General features: G+C 40.9%; 1 protein-coding gene across 13 annotated transcripts in view; it reads right to left on the bottom strand.

Moving 5' to 3' along the window:
* SLC9A9 (solute carrier family 9 member A9) overlaps positions 1 to 19,623 on the bottom strand; it is a 660,636-nt gene that overhangs the window by 515,740 nt on the left and 125,273 nt on the right. For all 13 annotated transcript variants that reach the window (XR_010943485.1, XR_010943486.1, XR_010943487.1 and 10 more), the window contains one exon: positions 7,414 to 7,616. Coding sequence is in view for 10 of the 13 variants with exons in the window: in XM_067737579.1 (XP_067593680.1) it covers positions 7,414 to 7,616 (203 nt within the window). In the remaining 3 variants the exon portion in view is untranslated. The remainder of the gene's footprint in view (positions 1 to 7,413; positions 7,617 to 19,623) is intronic.

Raw genomic sequence — 19,623 nt, 5'->3', positions numbered from 1 at the left:
GTAGCTAAGTCTATCCAAACAGCCTCATCCCATGCTCTGCCAAGCTTGAGATCCCCCAGGACAATCTCATGTGTAAGAGTCAAGACTTGTCATGATAAAGAAACATAAATCATGAATCCCTGTTCTCTACAGAATGGAGAAATAATTGATAGTGTCCTACAAATGTTTCTCCAAACCCAAAGTGCTGATTTATCGTGATGCTTGCTTCTCTCATTGTGCCTAGAACAGTTTTAGAGATTTCTTTCCTGTCTTTTCTTTATCTTCTCCAAAAGTGTCCCAGCACTAACTGCACATATTTATCTCATGGTCTGATGACTCCTTCTGATCAAGCTGTTCCTGTTACTAGAAGAGCTTGCCTCTGAGCCAGAATAATCAAGCAAAAAGAAAGACTGGAAAGAACAGAAATAATTTACAAATAAATATGTGAGTATTAAGACTGAACGACAAACAGTCAAAATCACCATCAGAAAAAGTTGGACAGTGAGAAAAATATTAAGACACTGATGTTTTGATACTGCAAATACAAAATTATTTTTTAAAGTCATATAATTAGCTGTGGCTATAAGGACTTCCTTAAAATATCTCAAAAATATACAGTATTATCAACACAATTGATAATAGCTTCAGTCTGACCTATTTGCCTGGTAATTCTCTTTACTGCAACAATAGGACAGATTACTCAGCAGTGTAACTTACTCCTTACCAAATGGTAACTTTCCTTACCAAATGATAGTGTCATTTGTCACACAGGAAGTGAAGACTTGGCAAACATTTCACTGGGTAGTTTCCTTCGACTTTTCACATTACAGTCAACTGACTTATAAATTATAGGAAGTATAAATTTAACCGTGCTGACAACTTTTTGAAAACCTACTGGGTCTGCAAGACTTTTCCAGCCAAATGGTCTGCTGACCTTTCCAACTCAATGTGGAAAAACATAATGTGTTAAGTCAATGATAAATAAATTAATGATGAGACAAATTAATTCATTCATCAGTTTTAAACTATACTTATGATTTTCACCTACAAACCACCTCCTTCCCTTAACTTTTAAGGTCTCCATTTCTGTCCTGCCACTCTCTGTGAACCCACAAGAGAGGGTAGCAGAATTAGCTATACTCTCTTCCTCCTTGTGCCCAATTGGCCCAAACTCTACAGCGCCTTCCTTCCTTGCTTCTCTTCCATCTGCCTCTTGGTTACCATTCAAGCTTAGCCTCATCTGTCTCTCTGCTTTCATTCTCTACTTTGTACACAGGAGCCTAACTATTTCTTTCCTTTTGTCAACATTGCACTCTTCCACTGACTACCAATAGAGTAGGCATTACTCAGCCTGGCATTTAAGGGATTCCGTAACCAAGATCTGCCTTTATTCCCACACTATGTTTCACTGGTCTTCCGTACTTCAAATTATCGGAAATGTTTTTCTTTCTTGGAATACTCTCTACCCCTTTTTCTACCTCCACATCATGCTTTTATCTCTGCTTGGAATGACTCTCCTACCTTCACACACTACATATATCACCACCAGAGTTAATCAGCTATCCTTCTTTGAAATCTTTCCTGTCACCCTAACAAGAAATAATATTGCCCCCTCTGAATGTCTGTGGTATCTGACCCACTCCTTTGATAGCTGTCTTGTGGTGTATTTGTTCATTTATTCATATGATGTGTTTTCCCCAATTTACTAATAAACTCTTTGAGATCGTTCTTTATTTCAGAATTGAAACGGATGAGACTCACTCAGTTCACTTGTGTTGAAAGAATGAATGAATGAATGAGTGATGGAGAAAGTTCTTTTATCTCCTGCTCTTCAAGAGCAAGATTTAAACTTCCTATTGATATGAAATTCAGAAATGCTTAGTAGACATTTTAGTATGCCTAAATACTCTGTAACAAATTAATGTCTGTAAAGCCACTGTGTAATAGAATATAGGCCCCACTCAGTTAAAACTACTTAAGGATACATTAGATCCACAGAACAGTGTGACAAACAGTGTTGGAAACATTAACTGGATAGATACAAAGCAACACGATCTAGTTTTATTCTCTCAGAAGGTTGTTTTGAGATCATCAGCTGCTCCTAACATATAGAAAAATACTGTTTTCACATATCTTTAAGCGAAAATATTTTTTCCTTATCTGCATTGAGCATGACCAAAAGAAGCTTGGCATATGGTATTTCCTGAAATTTTTATATGTTTATAATGTGGCATAAAAGCACAGTACACTGCTGCATATATACGTGCCAACAGCTCTCACATTTTCCAGTTTTATACCTTCTTATTGGAAGAAACTCAGGGAGCCATCAAGCCCAGAGCTGTTTCCAAACACATCAAGGCCTAACCGTTTCAGAAATGCACGTGCTCTTACAAGTACTCCAAGAGATGATTCTATAGCACAGGAATTTATTTCAGCCTCTTCAAATCCTGAAGTCAGAAATTTCATCCAAGCCCTTAAACTACATTCTTCTGAGAGTAAAACTCATCTCCTCATCCTGTAACTTTTGGAAACAAAGGCCAAATACTCCCTTAAATCTGTACCACAAAGAAAAAGGTCCCAGTGGAGCCGCACCAATGGCTTCTGTAACACCATGGTGCTAGACCTCTTTCTGTAATTCTGACCATCCTCTTCTCTTTCCAGCACTGGTCCTCACCTCCTTCCACCCATCTCAGCGTAAGATAGCCCAGGCCTCAGTCCTTCTCTGTCCACAGGGCCACTCAAGAGCCTGTCCAATGGTGTGGGATATGATACATCACTCAGGACTCAGAGTAAAGTGCTATGGGTCTCCGTTCTGCCTCTGACCAGTAGTGGGGCCCTGGACCTACCATGTAATTTCTCTGGATATGAATTTCTATCTATATGTACACAACTAAGATTAGATAATATCTTAATCTCTTCAACCATTAAGTGTGCAGGACACTATTCTACCAACTCCAAGATGATAACTTCCAAATAGTCTAGCTGTATATACTCCACCAAGCTCTCAGATTCTTCCATTTACTCATTCATTTATTCACAAGCTATTTATTTAGCAGCAATATGCATCGGGCACCGTGGTAATCTTTGGGGATACACTGGTCAATAAAAAAGGCATGATCCCTGCCTTTGTGAAGTTTACAGTCTAGTGGACATCAAACAATGTAAGAATGATAATTAATAAGCAAGAAAATACATATAAAATTTCATATGGTGCTAAGTACTTTGAAACAAAAGAGAGGGCAGGAGAGAAAGAGAGAGAGGGGATACAGTGTGAGAAAATCACAGTGCAAGCCCTCTCTGAAGGGATGGCATTTCAAGATTCTAGGGATAAGAAGGAGGCTGACACCCAAAGAGAAGGAGTAAAACCATTTTAGGCAAAAAGAATAACATGTGTAGAGGTCCAGAAGCAAGAAAAGTACTTTGTGTATAAAAGGGGCTGATAGATCTGCAGCAGTGGAGGTGAGGAGAAGAAGCAGAAAAGTGGCATTTCTCTCCTCACTATATTCACCTGAACACAACACAGGACCAAAATCAGTGTTTCCCAAACTTGTCTGCACATTAGAATCACCTGGTGAAAGGGGGAAAAGCAGGGGCGGGGAGGGGGTTGAACTGAGAGATTGGGATTGACATTTATACACTAATATGTACAAAATAGATAAGTAATAAGAACCTGCTGTATATAAAAAAAAAAAAGAATCACCTGGTGATCTTCGAAAAGTTCCAAAGCTCAGGTGGCACCCCAAACCAGTAAAATGACAAACTCCAGGGGTGGAACACAAGCATCAGGATTTTTTGCAGCTTCAAATGATTCCAAAATTCAGACAAGTTTGAAAATCACTGACTTAAATCAATTTTAGGGCTTAAGTTCTTCTTTTACTCTTCTCTAAAATGATGGAGTTCAACTTAATCAAGTCAGGGCTCTTTCTTTTTTTTTTTTTTTTTTTTTGCGGTACGCGGGCTTTTCACTGCTGCGGCCTCGGGACGCGCAGGCTCAGCAGCCATGGCTGACGGGGCCAGCCGCTCCGCGGCATGTGGGATCTTCCCGGACCGGGGCACGAACCCGCATCCCCTGCATCGGCAGGCGGACTCTCAACCACTGCGCCACCAGGGAAGCCCAGGGCTCTTTCTTGCTCTAAATTAGATGATCTCTCTCCAGATGCAGATCCACAGTCATTTTCACCCATCCTCTTCCACAAATCTTCCTTCCCTCCCTTGCCTCTATCCTAGGACTCCCACATTCTCCCAGCCAGACCTGAAGCCTTAGAATCTTAGATTCTTCTCTTCACAGTGTTCCTATAAATCAAGCAGGTTCTGTTGATCCAAAGCGTTGATGAAGCCCTTCTTCTCTTTTCACCTAGATAATCACTTCCTGCAGCCTCACCCTCCAGTCCTGCCCACATCTTTCTGAACTCAATCCTGCTGCCTATTCAAGCCATAGCCACATTTCCAAGCCCTTCTCAAGTTCCACGTCCTCCAGGAAGACTCCCTAACAAACTCAAGTATCTATGACAACTAATCCGTAAAGTTTCATAATTCTCATTGTCTATATGATACAATTTAGAACTGAATTATATACTAATGTATATTATACATTGGTCTTATCTCCTCAAGGGATGTTAAATAAATGGAAAAAAATCCACATATTTTATTAATCCCTGGCATATATTAAGCATTCAAATATTAGTAGCAGCAATGGTAGCACTGGTCTTGGAGGTAGTGCAGTGGTGATGGTGTTGGCAGTGGTATTAGAAGTGGCAGTGGAAGTAGGAGTAGAGGCAGTGACAGCAACATAAAGGGCCTTACGACAGGTACTTTATATACATCATCTCATTTAAACATTAAAACAATCCTACAAAATAGTTCTAATCTCCCCACTTTACAAATAAAAAAGTTGGAGATTAGGAAGTTCAAGGAATTTACTCAGGATAGATGGCAGATCTATCTGGTCCTGAATTTTTTTCCCATTACTCCATGTTACCTCCCTATAAGCCTTCCAATAAACAGGCCCTTTTTTGGAATTCTTTTGCATCTGACATAAATTAATTGTTCGATTGATATGAATACTTGCATGCAGTGGACAATTCCCAGTAACAAATACAGACTATGGGCATTTCATTTTTGCAGACTAACTAGGGTCCCCCAAAATTGGCACTTAAGCAACAAATGTGTGTTAAGATATACTCTGGCCATTTATAAAAATGATCCTTTCCACCTAAAGTTGTCTAATATGGTAAGTGTACCAGTGGATGCCCCTTTCTCCACCAGCAAGGAGCTGGAGGATTTACCCTGGGTACTGAGCTGCCTATTGCCAACCTGGGATGCCACGAGGAACAAATGCTAATTGTGAGTCAATAAGTCACACAATTTAGAAGGTAGTCTATAAAATACTTGAGCCTTCAAGGTCATTGAAACATTTCATGTGCAGAACTCATAATCCACCCAATGAAAAGATCAAGAAGGCCCCAGAAACTTAGACATTTTCTCCATCTCTTGCCTTAATTTTTCAAAAGCAAACATTGGAGTTTGGCTGCTAATAAAAACAAATCAATAGGTGAACAACACAGTAACAAAATGTCTGATCAGGTGTTTGTAGGCTCTCCTGTTAGAGAACAATTTGCTATAAATAAAACAGAGATAATTATCAGCATCTTTGGGACGGGGGGGTGGTGGTGGCCAACCTGTTTGGAGAAATAGTGCTGCTTAGAAATGCAGATTAAATAGGTAAGAGAATGAGGAGGGAAATAATTTATGTTCTGATACTAAGCAAAGTAAAACTGAAGACAGTGTTTAAATTATGCCGCTGACAAGGTCACTTTAAAAAATTATTTCAAGATAGATAGTTTTCTATTATTCATGTAAATAGAAACAATCTCATGGAAGAGATCATCCAAAATAGCAGATCTAGAAGTTGCTCCTATTTACTTCAGAAATACATTATTTAATTTGCTTTTTTGTGCTTCACTTCACTTTACTAAGTCTGATTTAGGCTAGTAGTATAATCAGTTTGACTTTCCTGAGCCCTCACCAAGTGCTAGGAGGAAGTTAATCTAGAATGTGCTAGTGGAAGATAATGTGAAAAAAAACCACTAGAAATTACTCATCTTGAATGAAGAAAAATCCAGATCATGTATCTCCCCTCCTGTCTCAAATCTCTTGAAATGAAAAAAAAATGTGTATTTTAAAAGAAAACTAAATTTATATGGGATAAAATTGATAAAGTGCACTTCCGTAATAGCAAGGAAGTTCTCGGCTCTGACACAAAACGATCTAGAATAAATCTCATAAGATCCTGATTCTTAGCATGTACTTGTGTTGTTAAACACAAATTCACTTATTCCAAAGACTGATCCACACACAAGACACCACAGAAGGTAATCTCACCTGTTTTCTGACCCAGAGTCCTGATAGTAGAAGAAAGTTTCCCTCCTAATAACTGAAGCAATTCACGCATTTGCAATAATAAAAACATTTTTAAAAGATGAGTAACTTCACAATTCTTTTTTCAATCTAAGATTCCCTAACTAAACTGATGGAGTCAAGATCTCTTGAGATTGACTGTGTGTCAGTGTATTTATAAACAGCCAAGTGGCCAATGTTTTGTGTTGGCAGCTAAAAGTCAGCCATTCTAGATCAAGGCTTGCAAGTGAAAATTTTTTTATTCTCCTCCATTTTCCTTTTGACTTAAGGGAGATTTAAACTGCATAGCCAGCTGGTAATACATACAACAACACTTAAAACACACATGTGGGACTTCCCTGGTAGTGCAGCGGTTAAGAATCCGCCTGCCAATGCAGGGGACACAGGTTCCATCCTTGGTCTGGGAAGATCCCACATGCCGTGGAGCAACTAAGCCCGTGCGCCACAACTACTGAGCCTGTGCTTGAGAGCCCGCGAGCCACAACGACTAAGCCCAACTACTGAGCCCAAGCACCGCAACTACTAAGCCCGTATGCCACAACTATTGAAGCCTGCGCGCCTAGAGCCTGTGCTTTGCAACAAGAGAAGCCACTGCAAGAAGCCCGCGCACCACAACAAAGAGTAGCCCCTGCTCACTGCAACTAGAGGAAGCCCATGTGCAGCAACCAACGCAACCAAAAATTAAAAAAAAAAAAAATGTGAAAACTTGAATCAAGTAACATGAAAGGCAGAGTCAGCTTAATTACTATTATCTTTTTACCTAATGTAACTGTGGCTTGCAAAACAGTTATAATAAAAAGCATTATTTTTCCAACTTCTAGAAAAAAAATACAGACAACTGAGCTTAAAATCAGAGTATATCAAGGCATTAACCACTTAGCTAAATCACCCCATTAGTGTGGTGTTGAAAAAGGGCATATGTATGTGTATGGATGCGTTACTTATGGTGGCTCATATATGACGCAATTATTTATACTGGAAAACAAAAATATGTGACCAGAGAGGGAGGATCCTTACCTTTTCAAGTATAGCGTTGCCTTGATGAGGATTGATGTTGTGCCGGCTTATTTCTCTCTTGTATTTATATTCATAAACTTGGTCAGTGATATTAATCAGCAGAGTTGAAGGGCTGAAGACCAGTTTTCCACAATCATACACAGTTCCACTTTCAATATCAGTTGGTGCTGTAGCGTATCGTAAAATTAATCCCATTACAAGGCCTAAAATAAAGAATAAATAATTGCACTGGAGAAATGTAATCTAAAATGTTCATCACTAGATGCTTTCAAATATATGATTTGTAACTTGTGTAGGTGGCAGGAGAAAGGGTCGTTGCCTGGTTTAGAAAATTGTTCACTCTTCCATAGATACCAGCTCAACAGACTGTATTGTTAAAATATTTGCGATGGACACTGTTAATACTTCTCCTTTTTTCCTTCCTAATGGATCCACAGGTTTTGGAGAGAAGAGCTACCCACCTCTTCTATCCATCCAAGTGCTCAAGAAAACCTTGGCTCCATGAGAGATACTGTAATCTAATCAGTCAGGAGATGGAATTCCCCTGGAGAAAGTTTCTGGTCCACAGATCAGCACATATCTGAGACAGCCCCATCAGACTAAAAGGTTGCACTTATATACTGTGGTTAGGGGACAAGTGTTCTTATTCTCTCCCTCAGGATATGATCAAGACAATATGTTTCTCTATTTTTTGCTGGCAGGTATCTTGTGACCTTGAGGGGATATAGTCCAAGGACACAGTCAATATCCTGAGGATGGTTGGACTGAGATATAGACAGAACCCAGGTCCTGGATGCCTTCACTGAGCCCTGGATCAACCTATCCTGGAGCTACCCTAATTCTAGACTTCCTGTTATGTGACATAATACATTTTCTAATTTTTCAAACAATGTAAAATCAAGTTTCTGCTTACCTGCAGCCAAATGCATTCTAATGATACAATATTCCCTTAGCAAAGAGTTGAACTCAAGTGACAATCCTTGACTTTTGAGTTTACAGACTCTGTTAGGATGCTCATGATAATCTGATAAATGTGAACTCTCTTAATATTGTGGATTTATTAACAAAATCACAAAGAAACTTTAGAGGTCCACACATTCCTCAATTTAAAATTAGGATTGATGTATTTGTTTTAGGATAAATCCACAGTTCACTCATTAAAACATCAAAGTTTGGAGGTTTTAACCACTCTTTTGTAAATCTAGTCATCTAATGGCCTTTCATTTATTCAATAAAACATTTGTTGGGTGCATATTTTGTTTCAGACATTTATAGACTTAAAATAAAAATACAGTCCCAGTCCTACAGGAGCTGAAGTTTATAAAGTGAAGATCCATAAGCAAACAACTATAATACAACGTGACGTGTGCTATGACCGCTGGTAAGTGCCCTGTGTTATACGAGTATAAAGAGGAGACACTCCAAGGCTCTGTGAATGATGCAAAGCTTTAGATGAATCTTAGAAGGTCACATAAGATTTGTCCAGATGACCTGAATCAAGGAATGAGTTGGGATCCAGGCTGCACGTGTGGGTGGCAGCACGTGAGTTACGGCAGAGACAGATAAATGTTCCCTAGGATTTTTGTTTGCCAGTGTGTAGAATAGTTGTCAGGAAGTGGCTGCTTGGCTAGAGATTGTGTTTCCAGCTCTCTGGCGTTTGGTTGGGTTCTCATCGATGGAATATAAGCAAAAGTGATGTGTGCCACAGCCCTGAAGAAGTAGGTGAGTTTTCTCCCTTCTCTTTCCCATTTATCATATGGATGGGGCAGAAACAAAGGCCCTATAGGTATAGGTAGACAGAGTCACCACATTGAAGAAATCTGCGTCCCTGAGACACCAGGTAGGGGAAAGCCATCCGCCAACCAGGAAAACCTGCACTGGACTGTTATTTGAGTGAAAAGTTAACTTCACTTGTGTAGTCACTGAAATGTGAGTGGTTCTGTGTTAACAGTCACTAGGATAACCTAATAATATAATGTATAAATACAGAGGAATTTAAGAAATCTGATGGATTTAGGGAATCAGCAGTGGAGTAAGAAGAGAATAGGTGGAGAGAGACAGAGACAGAGACAAAGAGAGAGAAAAACTCTAGACCACAGGGGCCAGGTCATAAAGAGACTCCTCTGTCATGCTAAGAAGTGTTTATTTTTAACCCAATGGTAATATAGAACTATTGAAAAATTTTAGGCAGGACAGTAAAACAGTCAGATTTTCATATAAGATCTATCACTTTGGCAGTAATGTAGAGAGCTAGAGTAATAGGTGAGAATGAAAGCAGATTTCTGTCAAAAATATTTTTACCTTACTTGTTCCTGCTTCAGTATTTGGCCCACTCCCCCATAATAGTGAGAAATATTTTATCTTAACCTTTGCCAGCAAGAAAAAATAAGTGATGGGTATGTAACCACCACGAGCACTTGACCCATCATAGAACAGTGGGCAGCCTTCCATGTGCAGTGTCAAATGACTACAATAAAACAAGTCAGGAAAGAGAAGGGAAGACACACCACATACACTGCACATGGTTTAGGGTGCCTGTGTAAGAACATCACTTTTCCAACACTCTAGTGGAATCCTAGGAAGGACTCGTTTTCTAAAAGTTACTTGGCAATTACCATGGATGATGCTATGACCTCTGCTTTCTGCTAAGTGGAATATAAAGAAGGGAAACAAGGTACTACATGCATAGGGCCTGAATGGAGAGAACCTGTATTGGTAATATCTGAAATTCCCAAAGGGTGAGCCGTGAGCCGCTTATTTTTGCAATATGCTTTCAGTGCGGTAGCAAGAAGTAAACATGTAGTGTCCACCATTTTTTCTCAAGCAGGGGAAACAAGTATTTGTCATAATAACAAGTGCTCAGTACCTGGGTTTCTGTGGTTAAATTCATACAATGCCTCAAAAGCTAAATGGCTGTGCCTGGCCCTCTGTACCATCTCTGGTTCCAGCGTTCGAGAACGGCACACTGGAGTAAGTGGAGTAATCTCCTCGCTGCCAGAGGTGACCAGATGTAATAGCCATGAAAATGCACCTTGCAGATAGATCTCCCACCACGAGGAGTGTGTAGTCTGACCAATGGTCTGGAATTCATGACTGCAGTCATCCTGAACCCAGCCAATGACTGATCGCAGCAGGGGCACTAAGACAGGGATATGGGACTCCTCTGAAGGGTCACCATGGCTCAAAGACTCCGCATCAGCTTTGCCCAACCTTTCTTAGAACTGCACCGCAGCCTAAACCTTTTCCTACGCAGCCTCCCCTCCTTCCCTCTCTCCACAGGGTTTGGTTGGGCTGCTCCAAGACCTGATAGCTGGCCCAGCATCCGCAGTCTCCCTCCCCATTTTTCCTCAAAGGGATTTTCCCCCAATAAACATTTTGCACAGCTAATCTCTCTCCAGCATCTGCTTCTTGGAGGACCCAAATTAACACACTAGACAGAAGGCCCTGGCCCTCCTTCTTCCCAATCCCAAGAGTTGAGAGGAATCAACATCTTGGCACAGTACAAGGGCCAGTGGGGAAGTTGCAGCCTCACCATGCACTCGGATAAGAAATGCATCCAGCATTTGTGTGCAGTAGCAGCAACGAGAAAATCCTTAATGTTGGAGGCCAGACACCTACTCATAGAGCCTCATAATGCTTTTGACAGCCACTCAGAGCTTTAGCTGTATGCTGACACAAATGCAGAATGTTGAGTTAACACACTCCAGCCCAGTATTGCAGGACAGCAGGTGACAGATAAAGTAGGATTGCTAGTAGGAAGAAAATGCTAATGAAAAGGGGTTATTGTTATACTCCCACAAAGATACAGGGTAAACAGAGCATCAACCACTTGTGCACAGAAGAAGAAAAGAGGGGACTGTCTACCATGACTTATGGACACAAACCAGTACTCTCTTTGGTAAGCCACGAACCAGAACCCTACCTGCCCGAGGAGAAAAGGAGGCAGCCTGTCCCAGCAAAGCAATACCACAAACACATGTGTGCATAGCCCTGACCCCAGGTTGTATCCTCACAAGCATGACACTTTGCTGAGCTCTGTCACTTGGCCGGCTGGTGGCATTACCTTCTCCAAGCAGAAACTCTAGTCCAGATGCATCCCCTGGGTCTACAAGTTTGAGCATCTGGGCAACTAGGGTGACAGCAGTGGGAACTTGCTTTCTAGTGAACGCTGACCTTGCCCCAGAAGCACACAAACCCCCAAGACAGATCTTGGAAAACAGACCTCATCCCTAAGGTCCTCACAATCCTACAAAGTCCATCTCAAGTCCCAGCTGGGGGACCTGTGCTCTGATGCAGCCTGTACTCACTAAGTTCCCTAATCTTTGAGTACTTATAGTTTGCACCACACCCTTTCTGGCCCCATTTCATATAAAGATATATATTGTTCAGCACTGCTCTGTAGAGTTTGGCTTTGTCACCCCCATTGGATAATGAGACTGTTTAGGGCAGAAGCTGTGCTATTCTTCATCTCTTTTTTCTCTAGAAAAGCCAAACACTTTAGGCAGTTATAACCCAACTTTCTCCAAGTCCACAAACTCCCTTGGATTCAAGAAGAAAAGGATCCTCTGAGTTTATGTAGTTAGTCAGTGACCGACATTTTAAAATGTCACATGTAAGGAGCATCACACCAAATGTTGTGATGTTCCTGTCCTTACAGAGCTTGCAATATAACTCTCATAGCGGATGCCTGACATACAGTTGACATGGTGATGTCTGTGGGAGAGGAAAGGAGGGACGCAGGAAGGAAGGAGGAAAGAGCCTCACGAGCACTCAAATGCGAAACATTTAGAAATATGAGCCTCCTCTTTCTGGACTGGCCCTCCATTCTCCACTTTGAAAATATGAGAAAACCCCACTCCCTTCCTCCCTCCTTCTGCTTTCATGCTACAGACATAGAAGGCGTTGCTCTAGGACTTGTGGGAATTATAAAAATGAATAAAATATGGCCCTGATCATAAAATATTAAAGTATTTTAATCCTACCAGGCGTCTTCCTTCTGCCCAATCCTATGATCCTGATTTCCAGTGAGAATAAGGTACAAGGGTTTCCTAAGTGTCTTCTTATATTAAGCCTGCATTTCATAACCAGTTCCCCTGCATCTTATTTAGTCATTCTACATGATGCTGAAATGTTATCTTAAAGAGAATTTTCTCAGAGGAATATAGATGGGGATTTACTTTTATATATAATGACCATATTTATATATAACGAAATGGATAACAGTATGGTTTTTAAAACACAACATGTTGAAATCTCTTTGGCTATGTTCAGACCAGTGATTGTGTGCACACACTATCACGCACACTGCCACACTGCATGGCACACTCCAGCGGGCTCCTTTCAGATTCTCTTCCTATACACATGCATCAGACTATCACACAGGTATATTTAAATGCCACGTGACATTGGAGAGAATTTAGGAGCCTCAAGAAAATGTAGTTAATACATGAAGATTGAAGAACTGAGTTTTGTAGTTCTTTCACTCTCTATGCACAGAGTGGCTACCAAGAATAATCTAAATAAATGAGGTATTGTCTCTTACTGAAAAAACAAGATAAATCCTTAAACTACGTAAAATGATATTTCAACTTAATAAGGGTATCAGACACTGCTGATTGGCAACTCAGCATCTATCCCCTCTTTTTCCCAACAAAACCCTGATTTCTTCCGCTAACCATCCCTCCCCACATGTGCTCGGGGTAAGGTGACCTCTCTCTCAGTTCCAAGGGTGTTTCTATTCCCCTTGCTGATAATTGGTACTAGAAGGCATGTAACTCTATTCCTGTCAATAAAATGTGAAGAGAAGCTTGCTAGGAGGCTTCTTAGAAAAGTTTTGACATCCTAAAAGAGGGGACGAGGAGAGATGAGCTCTCTTCTTCCTCAGGCTATTATTGTGCCTGGTCAGGACACCAGGAACTGCCATGCCCACCTCGCTCCCAGCCCGGCATTGAAGTCAGCACTGGGAATGGCAGAGCGGAGAAAAGGAAAAGAAACCTGCATCCTTGAAAACAACAGCAGTTGCTGAATCAGCCAGCCCTGAAGACTACTCTTCTCTGGACTTCTAGTTATGGGAGATAATAAATTGCCATGTTGCTTAAGTCTGTCTGAGTCAGGGTTCCTGTGACTAGCAGTGGAACACATCCTAACAGATACCGTTTTTTTTTTTTTAACAAGTGAATGTACAAAGTCCCAAAGAACCCTAAAGGAGAGATCAACTAACTCCACCCCCTAACGTGTTAAGGAAGGCTTCGCAGAGGAGCTTCCTAAGGATGCACTGGATTTGCAAGGGAGAGAAGAGGGCGTGGACTTTATAGGGAGAAGCACATGGAAATAAATAAGTGGGGTGCTAATCGGGAACATCGAGCAGTTTGGGTGGCCCACTAGGGCACCTGAGATCAAGGACCCCAGTGAGGGTGTTCAAGAGGGAGAGATGGTTGCCAAGAAGATCCTGAGGAAGAACAGAGTGAGCTCCTTTTGAAGAGGCAGATTTGTTCTGTTTCGGGGCAGAGGAAAGAGCGTTTGGAGAAAATTATCCGAAGAGAGAAAAGAGAATTGAGAAACAGTGGGAACATGGAGAGGAAGTTAACATCAGAAAGAGTGTCTATTTATGTGAAAAAGAATTTAACAAAGGAATTTGAGAAGAGGAATTTCAAGATGACAGGAATAAAATAAAGCCAAGGAAGAGTGTTCTTTACCACTCTTAAGACTTTTTATAGTGGGAGACTCTTTAAGGCAGGGAATCTAAGATGTTATTTCAGTCACTCAGATTAAAAAATATGAACTAGGGATCCAAATGTGGAAATGAAGAAGGAAAGGGTGTGATAAATATTCGAAGGAAGCCAAATCGCTGGACACCATTTAACTGTAAGATAGTATTCACAAATATTAGATATTACGTGTTATCGCTACAATTTTTAACTGTTTACTTGATATTTATCCACCTCTACCGTCTTATCAAAGCCTTTGTCAGAACACTGATTTACAGGGATGATATGGGTTTGAGTTTCAAATGCTAAATGCATTCCCTAACATTTTCCTTTAGCAGTTTAGTTTTACACTGAGATTAGTCAGGGATAGAACCAAAAGTAAAAATATACAATGCCTTCTGGCTATTTAGGGCTTTTGTTCTCTCTCTGCCCTCCCACCAACCTTCTAAATTCAAAGGACTAAAGGAAGGTGTGGGTGTTGCTAAAAGGGACATAATTTATTGCTTTGTGCTGGCTCACTACCAACTTGCTTTGCTGAAGAAAAGCATCCCATAACGATTTCAGAACAGGTCTGTCTGGGGCATCTGCCCACAAGAGTATCCCATGATATTCCAAGGTGGAAAGTGGTCCATGAAGCTGTTCCACCTTGGGATGCTTCATCCATTCAAAGTTCTATCTTCTCACAGGTTAGAGTCATATGTGAAATGACAGAGTCCCAACCATGAGATCTTCCACCATGGTAGGCTGCCCGATGTGCACAACCATCCTTGGTGCATACCAGACAACACACACATGCACACACTTGTGCATACAACACACACAAACACACACATTTCACAGCACTCCGGGATTCCTAACATAACACTATAGGTAACTTTTCTCTAGAAACTATCTCAGCCACAGCTTATATGTAGCTAATACCCTTCCTTGAAATCATCTTAGAAAGTTTACAAAAGAAATATAGAGATATCTACCTAGATAAATACTGACTAAAACAAAATGATTTCTTTTATAATGTTTACACAGAACAGTCTATTTTTTCTCAAACCAGAGGTGGAAATGTCACAAAGTATTCTAGATAGTGAAAGAGGAAGGGACTCTCCAATACATGGAGATTGTCTCCCAAACTCTCTCTTCATCACAGCAGGGTAATGAAGTGAGAAAGAAAAAAGATAGGAGAAAAGGAGACAAAACTAGAAACTGGATGTTTCATTTTCCTAGTGGAGTAGTTCTCAGACTTTAGTGCATCAGAAACCTCTGAAAGTTTCATTAAAACACTGCTTTGCTGGACTCCAAGTTTTTGACTTAATAAGGCTGGGTTGGGGGCTACATATATACATATCTAACAAGTTTTCAGGTGATGCTGATGCTTCTGGATCCCTACTGTGAGAAGCACTGTCTTGTAAGACAGCAGTTTCTACCAATACGACTGCCATCACAGTCATAGAACTCCATCAAAATCCATGTCACCTCAGGTTCATGCACACAGGTTTCATCAAGCTTGGAGAGCCCAGAGGTATAAGTAATTTTATCTTCAGTCTCTTCCAAAAATTTAATTCCATTAAACTAAGGTGAGATGAAAGCCTAGTTTTGCACACTCCACATGAATAAGGCATTTGTAGTTCCTTCCCCACCCATCCTGACAATCACAGGCATTTAAAACCAGAATCACCGTGGACTTGCAACACCGCCTTCCCTGATGCTGGGGCAGGTGTTTCCGGGGCAGCCTCATCACTCTCACTGCGACATTTCAACCCAGCTGCTTGGCGTGGATGTGCTTTCACCATATTGCCCCCACTGTCTTTCCCATGCTGGGCTTTTGGCTATGGACAGTATAATGTTTCTGAGGCCTCAAGGTAAAAAGAAAACTTAACGACCCACCTCCCTTTCCCAACCTCTCCGCACTCCTAACTTCCTGGGAGAGTTAAATACCAACAGCAGACTTTGACGAGAGGACAACTGTGGCCAGAATTTGAGAGCACTAGCTTCCAAAAATGGTGTTTCTCCCAATTATTGCGGGCAGCCTTGGCCATAGTTGTAAATTTTTTGTTTCTGTTTCCTTAGATACAAACTGAAGATCCTCAGACCTTTTCTGCATGGATATGGTGATGATTAGCCATGAGGGTTAATGTGTAGTTAGATCTTTCAATCTCTTTCTTTTATAAACTTTCTAAAGTACTATCACCTGGCACAAAATAGACATTTATTAAGTAACGGCAACACTTCTAGGGCTAAATGTGTGATACAGGTGAAAGAATATGGGTTTTATGATCGTGGGTTTGAAGTTCAGCCCTGGTGGTTACCAGCAAGTCACTTTATGTCTCTGAGTGTTGGTTTCATCATCTGTAACATAAAAATGACAATATCTCCCCCGTGCAACATACACATGCACACACAAACACACCCATGTTTGTGATACCCAGTGGCCTTATGGAGCCAAACTGCCAAGGTATGAGTCCCAGCTTAGGTACCTAGTACGTGTGACCTTAAGCAGGTTACTTAATTTTTGGTGCCTCAGTTTCCCCACATAAAAAATGGTGGTTGGGCTTCCCTGGTGGCACAGTGGTTGAGAGTCCGCCTGCCAATGCAGGGGACATGGGTTCGTGCCCCGGTCCGGGAAGATCCCACATGCCGCGGAGCAGCTGGGCCCGTGAGCCATGGCCATTGAGCCTGCGCGTCCGGAGCCTGTGCTCCGCAACGGGAGAGGCCACAACAGTGAGAGGCCCACATACCGCAAAAAAAAAAAAAAAGGTTGTTGTGAGGATTAAATGAGTTAATATATGTAAAGTACTTATGACAGCATAATTCATACTGTAAATGCTATTTGTGTTAGCTATTTTTATTATTGTTACTTGTTATATTGTTATTTTTATTATATGTTATTTTGACATAATAAATGTTTAGCAAATATTAGTTTATCATGTTACCACTTGCCTAACCATTTAGACTATATATAATATCTCCATAAACAGTTTAAATCAAAAATTCATTTTCTTGATGTGCATACTCATTAGCCTTTAGAGTCTGAGATGGGATCCTTTGAGGCAACACAGTAGTTTGCTCTACGGGCTTCCTCTGTAGCTCCTTAGTGATTCAGAAGCACAGCAGGATACATAGGAGGTTATTTTCTTAAAATCAACTTTGAAAAACCTACACAGAGCTATACATCTTTGATTTTTTTCGAACTTTCCTTGGCTAACACTTTACAGCATGGAAAACCTGGCCCTGATCTCCGAAGCTTCTTAAAACCAACCTCTTTTTCCCCCAAGAGGGAAAGCAAGTTTAATTCATTAGGTTCTTAACCCTAATTACCTTTCCTGCAGATCCTTTCAAATTAAATCAGAGCCACTCCGGTTTTCATATGACATGCATCCACAGATCCCCAAACCCACAGCCAGACCTCACTGTTCGGATGGTATAACTTTCTCTCTGCCTTTCTAACAGGAATTCAACAGGATTTACTGAGCATTCCATATAAAATCAGAGCAGAACTGGAAGAACTAAGAATGGTAAAATAACACTAATTAAAATCCCATCTGGGAGAAAGACTCCGATGTCATTATAGGCTGGTAGGGTTCTGGGAAAAAAAGCTATTGGTTTGAGTTGGAGTGGCTGAGAGTTGCCTGATGGCTAATGTCAGTCTTAGCCTGAATTTTGAAGGACTTTTTTTTTTTTTTTTTTGCGGTATGTGGGCCTCTCACAGCTGCGGCCCCTCCCGCCGCGGAGCACAGGCTCCGGACGCGCAGGTCCAGCAGCCAAGGGCCACGGCCCACGGGCCCAGCCGCTCTGCGGCACGTGGGACTCTCCTGGACCGGGGCATGAACCCGCACCCCCTGCATCAGCAGGCGTACTCCCAACCACTGCGCCACCAGGGAAGCCCTTGAAGGACTTTTGAAGCTGGAAGGAAGGTTAGTGAAATCTATTTCATTTCTTCCTCATTTTATAGATAAGAAAACTAGGGCTAGAGATTAAATTGCTTGCCCAAAGTAATGCATCTAGCTACTGAAAAAAAAGAAAATCATAAGGATTTAAAAACCCAAATCCCCAAAAGAGCATCCAATGCTTTCTCCATAAAGCATGCTACATTTGCATAAGTAAAAAGCCTCAGGAGGGCCTTCCAGGCAGGGAGAAGGGTGTGAAGTCAACATCTCCTATGGGCCTGGCAGTCAAGGAGGCAGGGCTGGACTGAAGCAGAGTAAAATGCATCAGCAGGGGAGAGCCACACCATGTCCACCAAGACAATTTTATCCTGAGGAACCTCCAAGCAGTGCTAGGATAAAATTAATGCCTTATGATTTTTTAAGAAAAATAGCTTTTAAAACCTTAGTGCTTGACTAGGTAACTATGTTTTCTTTAAATCTTGAAAAACAGGCCGTTGAGTGAACTCAGCTGGCCTTATGAAACCGCTAAATATATTCTTAGAGCATCAGACATAGTCTAATAGGTTAATATAATATAGTTTAATGAATTCAAAATCTAAACTTTGTGGCTTAAAATTTCCCTTCAGCCCACTAAACAGTGAGCAAGATTTCCCCTTGTATTTGGAGACTGTCCCTCATATTATAAGGCTGTGAAATCAAAGGTAGAATTCTAAGAGATTTAAATTGTTCTGTCCCTAAACTCAGATCCCAACCCTCAAATGCATGGCATTATGAATGTCCTACAAAGGGAGCCCCCAGTGATGTGTAATGGAATTGTTAATGCTATCAGGGAACAAGGAGCAATTTTTCTTTTATGAACAACGAGCAATGGATACAGGGCCCTAAGTGAGCAGCACTAAGTGCACCATCTGCTGCCAGTCAATATTTTGACCATTAATAGTCTCTTAAGCTTTTAGTCCAATTTAAGTGAATATCATCATGGCTTATACTTTAAGCCAGTTATGGAATCTAATCCTTTGATTTTGAAATAATGAGAGCTGTAGAATGTCATGAGACACAATTACCAACCACTGTTCCTGGTGAAGCAAAAATATTGTTAAAATGCTGCCACTAATTTTTAAAAGCATCCTAGGACGCTTGATACCAAGAAAGATAGATTATTTGTATCTGGAGTATCAGAATTATCTCCAAGGAACTCCAGAGTCAAACCAGACACCACCCATGATTTTTCTTGGCCTCTACAACACTTCATATAATATAAGGTTAACAACTTGGAAATTGTTCCTAACAATAACTATAAAAGAGCAGTTAAATGTTCTGTTTGATCACTTTTCTCCTCACTTTTATTTAATTGCTCATTTCCTAAGACCCTGCTCCCTAAAATTTTTTAATTGGATTTCCCCATATACAGATAAAATGCGTCAACATCTAGTGTGTCTTCTAAAGGATAACTGACACATATCGGCAGAATAGTGACAGAAAGCAAAAGGCTGGCTGGGCTGAAACAGGAAATCCAGGGCCTTAGAGAAATATTTATGGTCCTAGATGCAGAGGAAAATGAAACGTTATATAAATAGTTGACGAGAGTAAGAGCAATAGTCAGTCTAGTAGGGGAACTGTTA

Source organism: Pseudorca crassidens, chromosome 5, assembly GCF_039906515.1.
Source record: "Pseudorca crassidens isolate mPseCra1 chromosome 5, mPseCra1.hap1, whole genome shotgun sequence".
Classification (NCBI taxonomy): domain Eukaryota; kingdom Metazoa; phylum Chordata; class Mammalia; order Artiodactyla; family Delphinidae; genus Pseudorca; species Pseudorca crassidens.
Note: the sequence above shows the minus strand (reverse complement) of the source record. Positions and strands in the feature narration are given on the sequence as shown.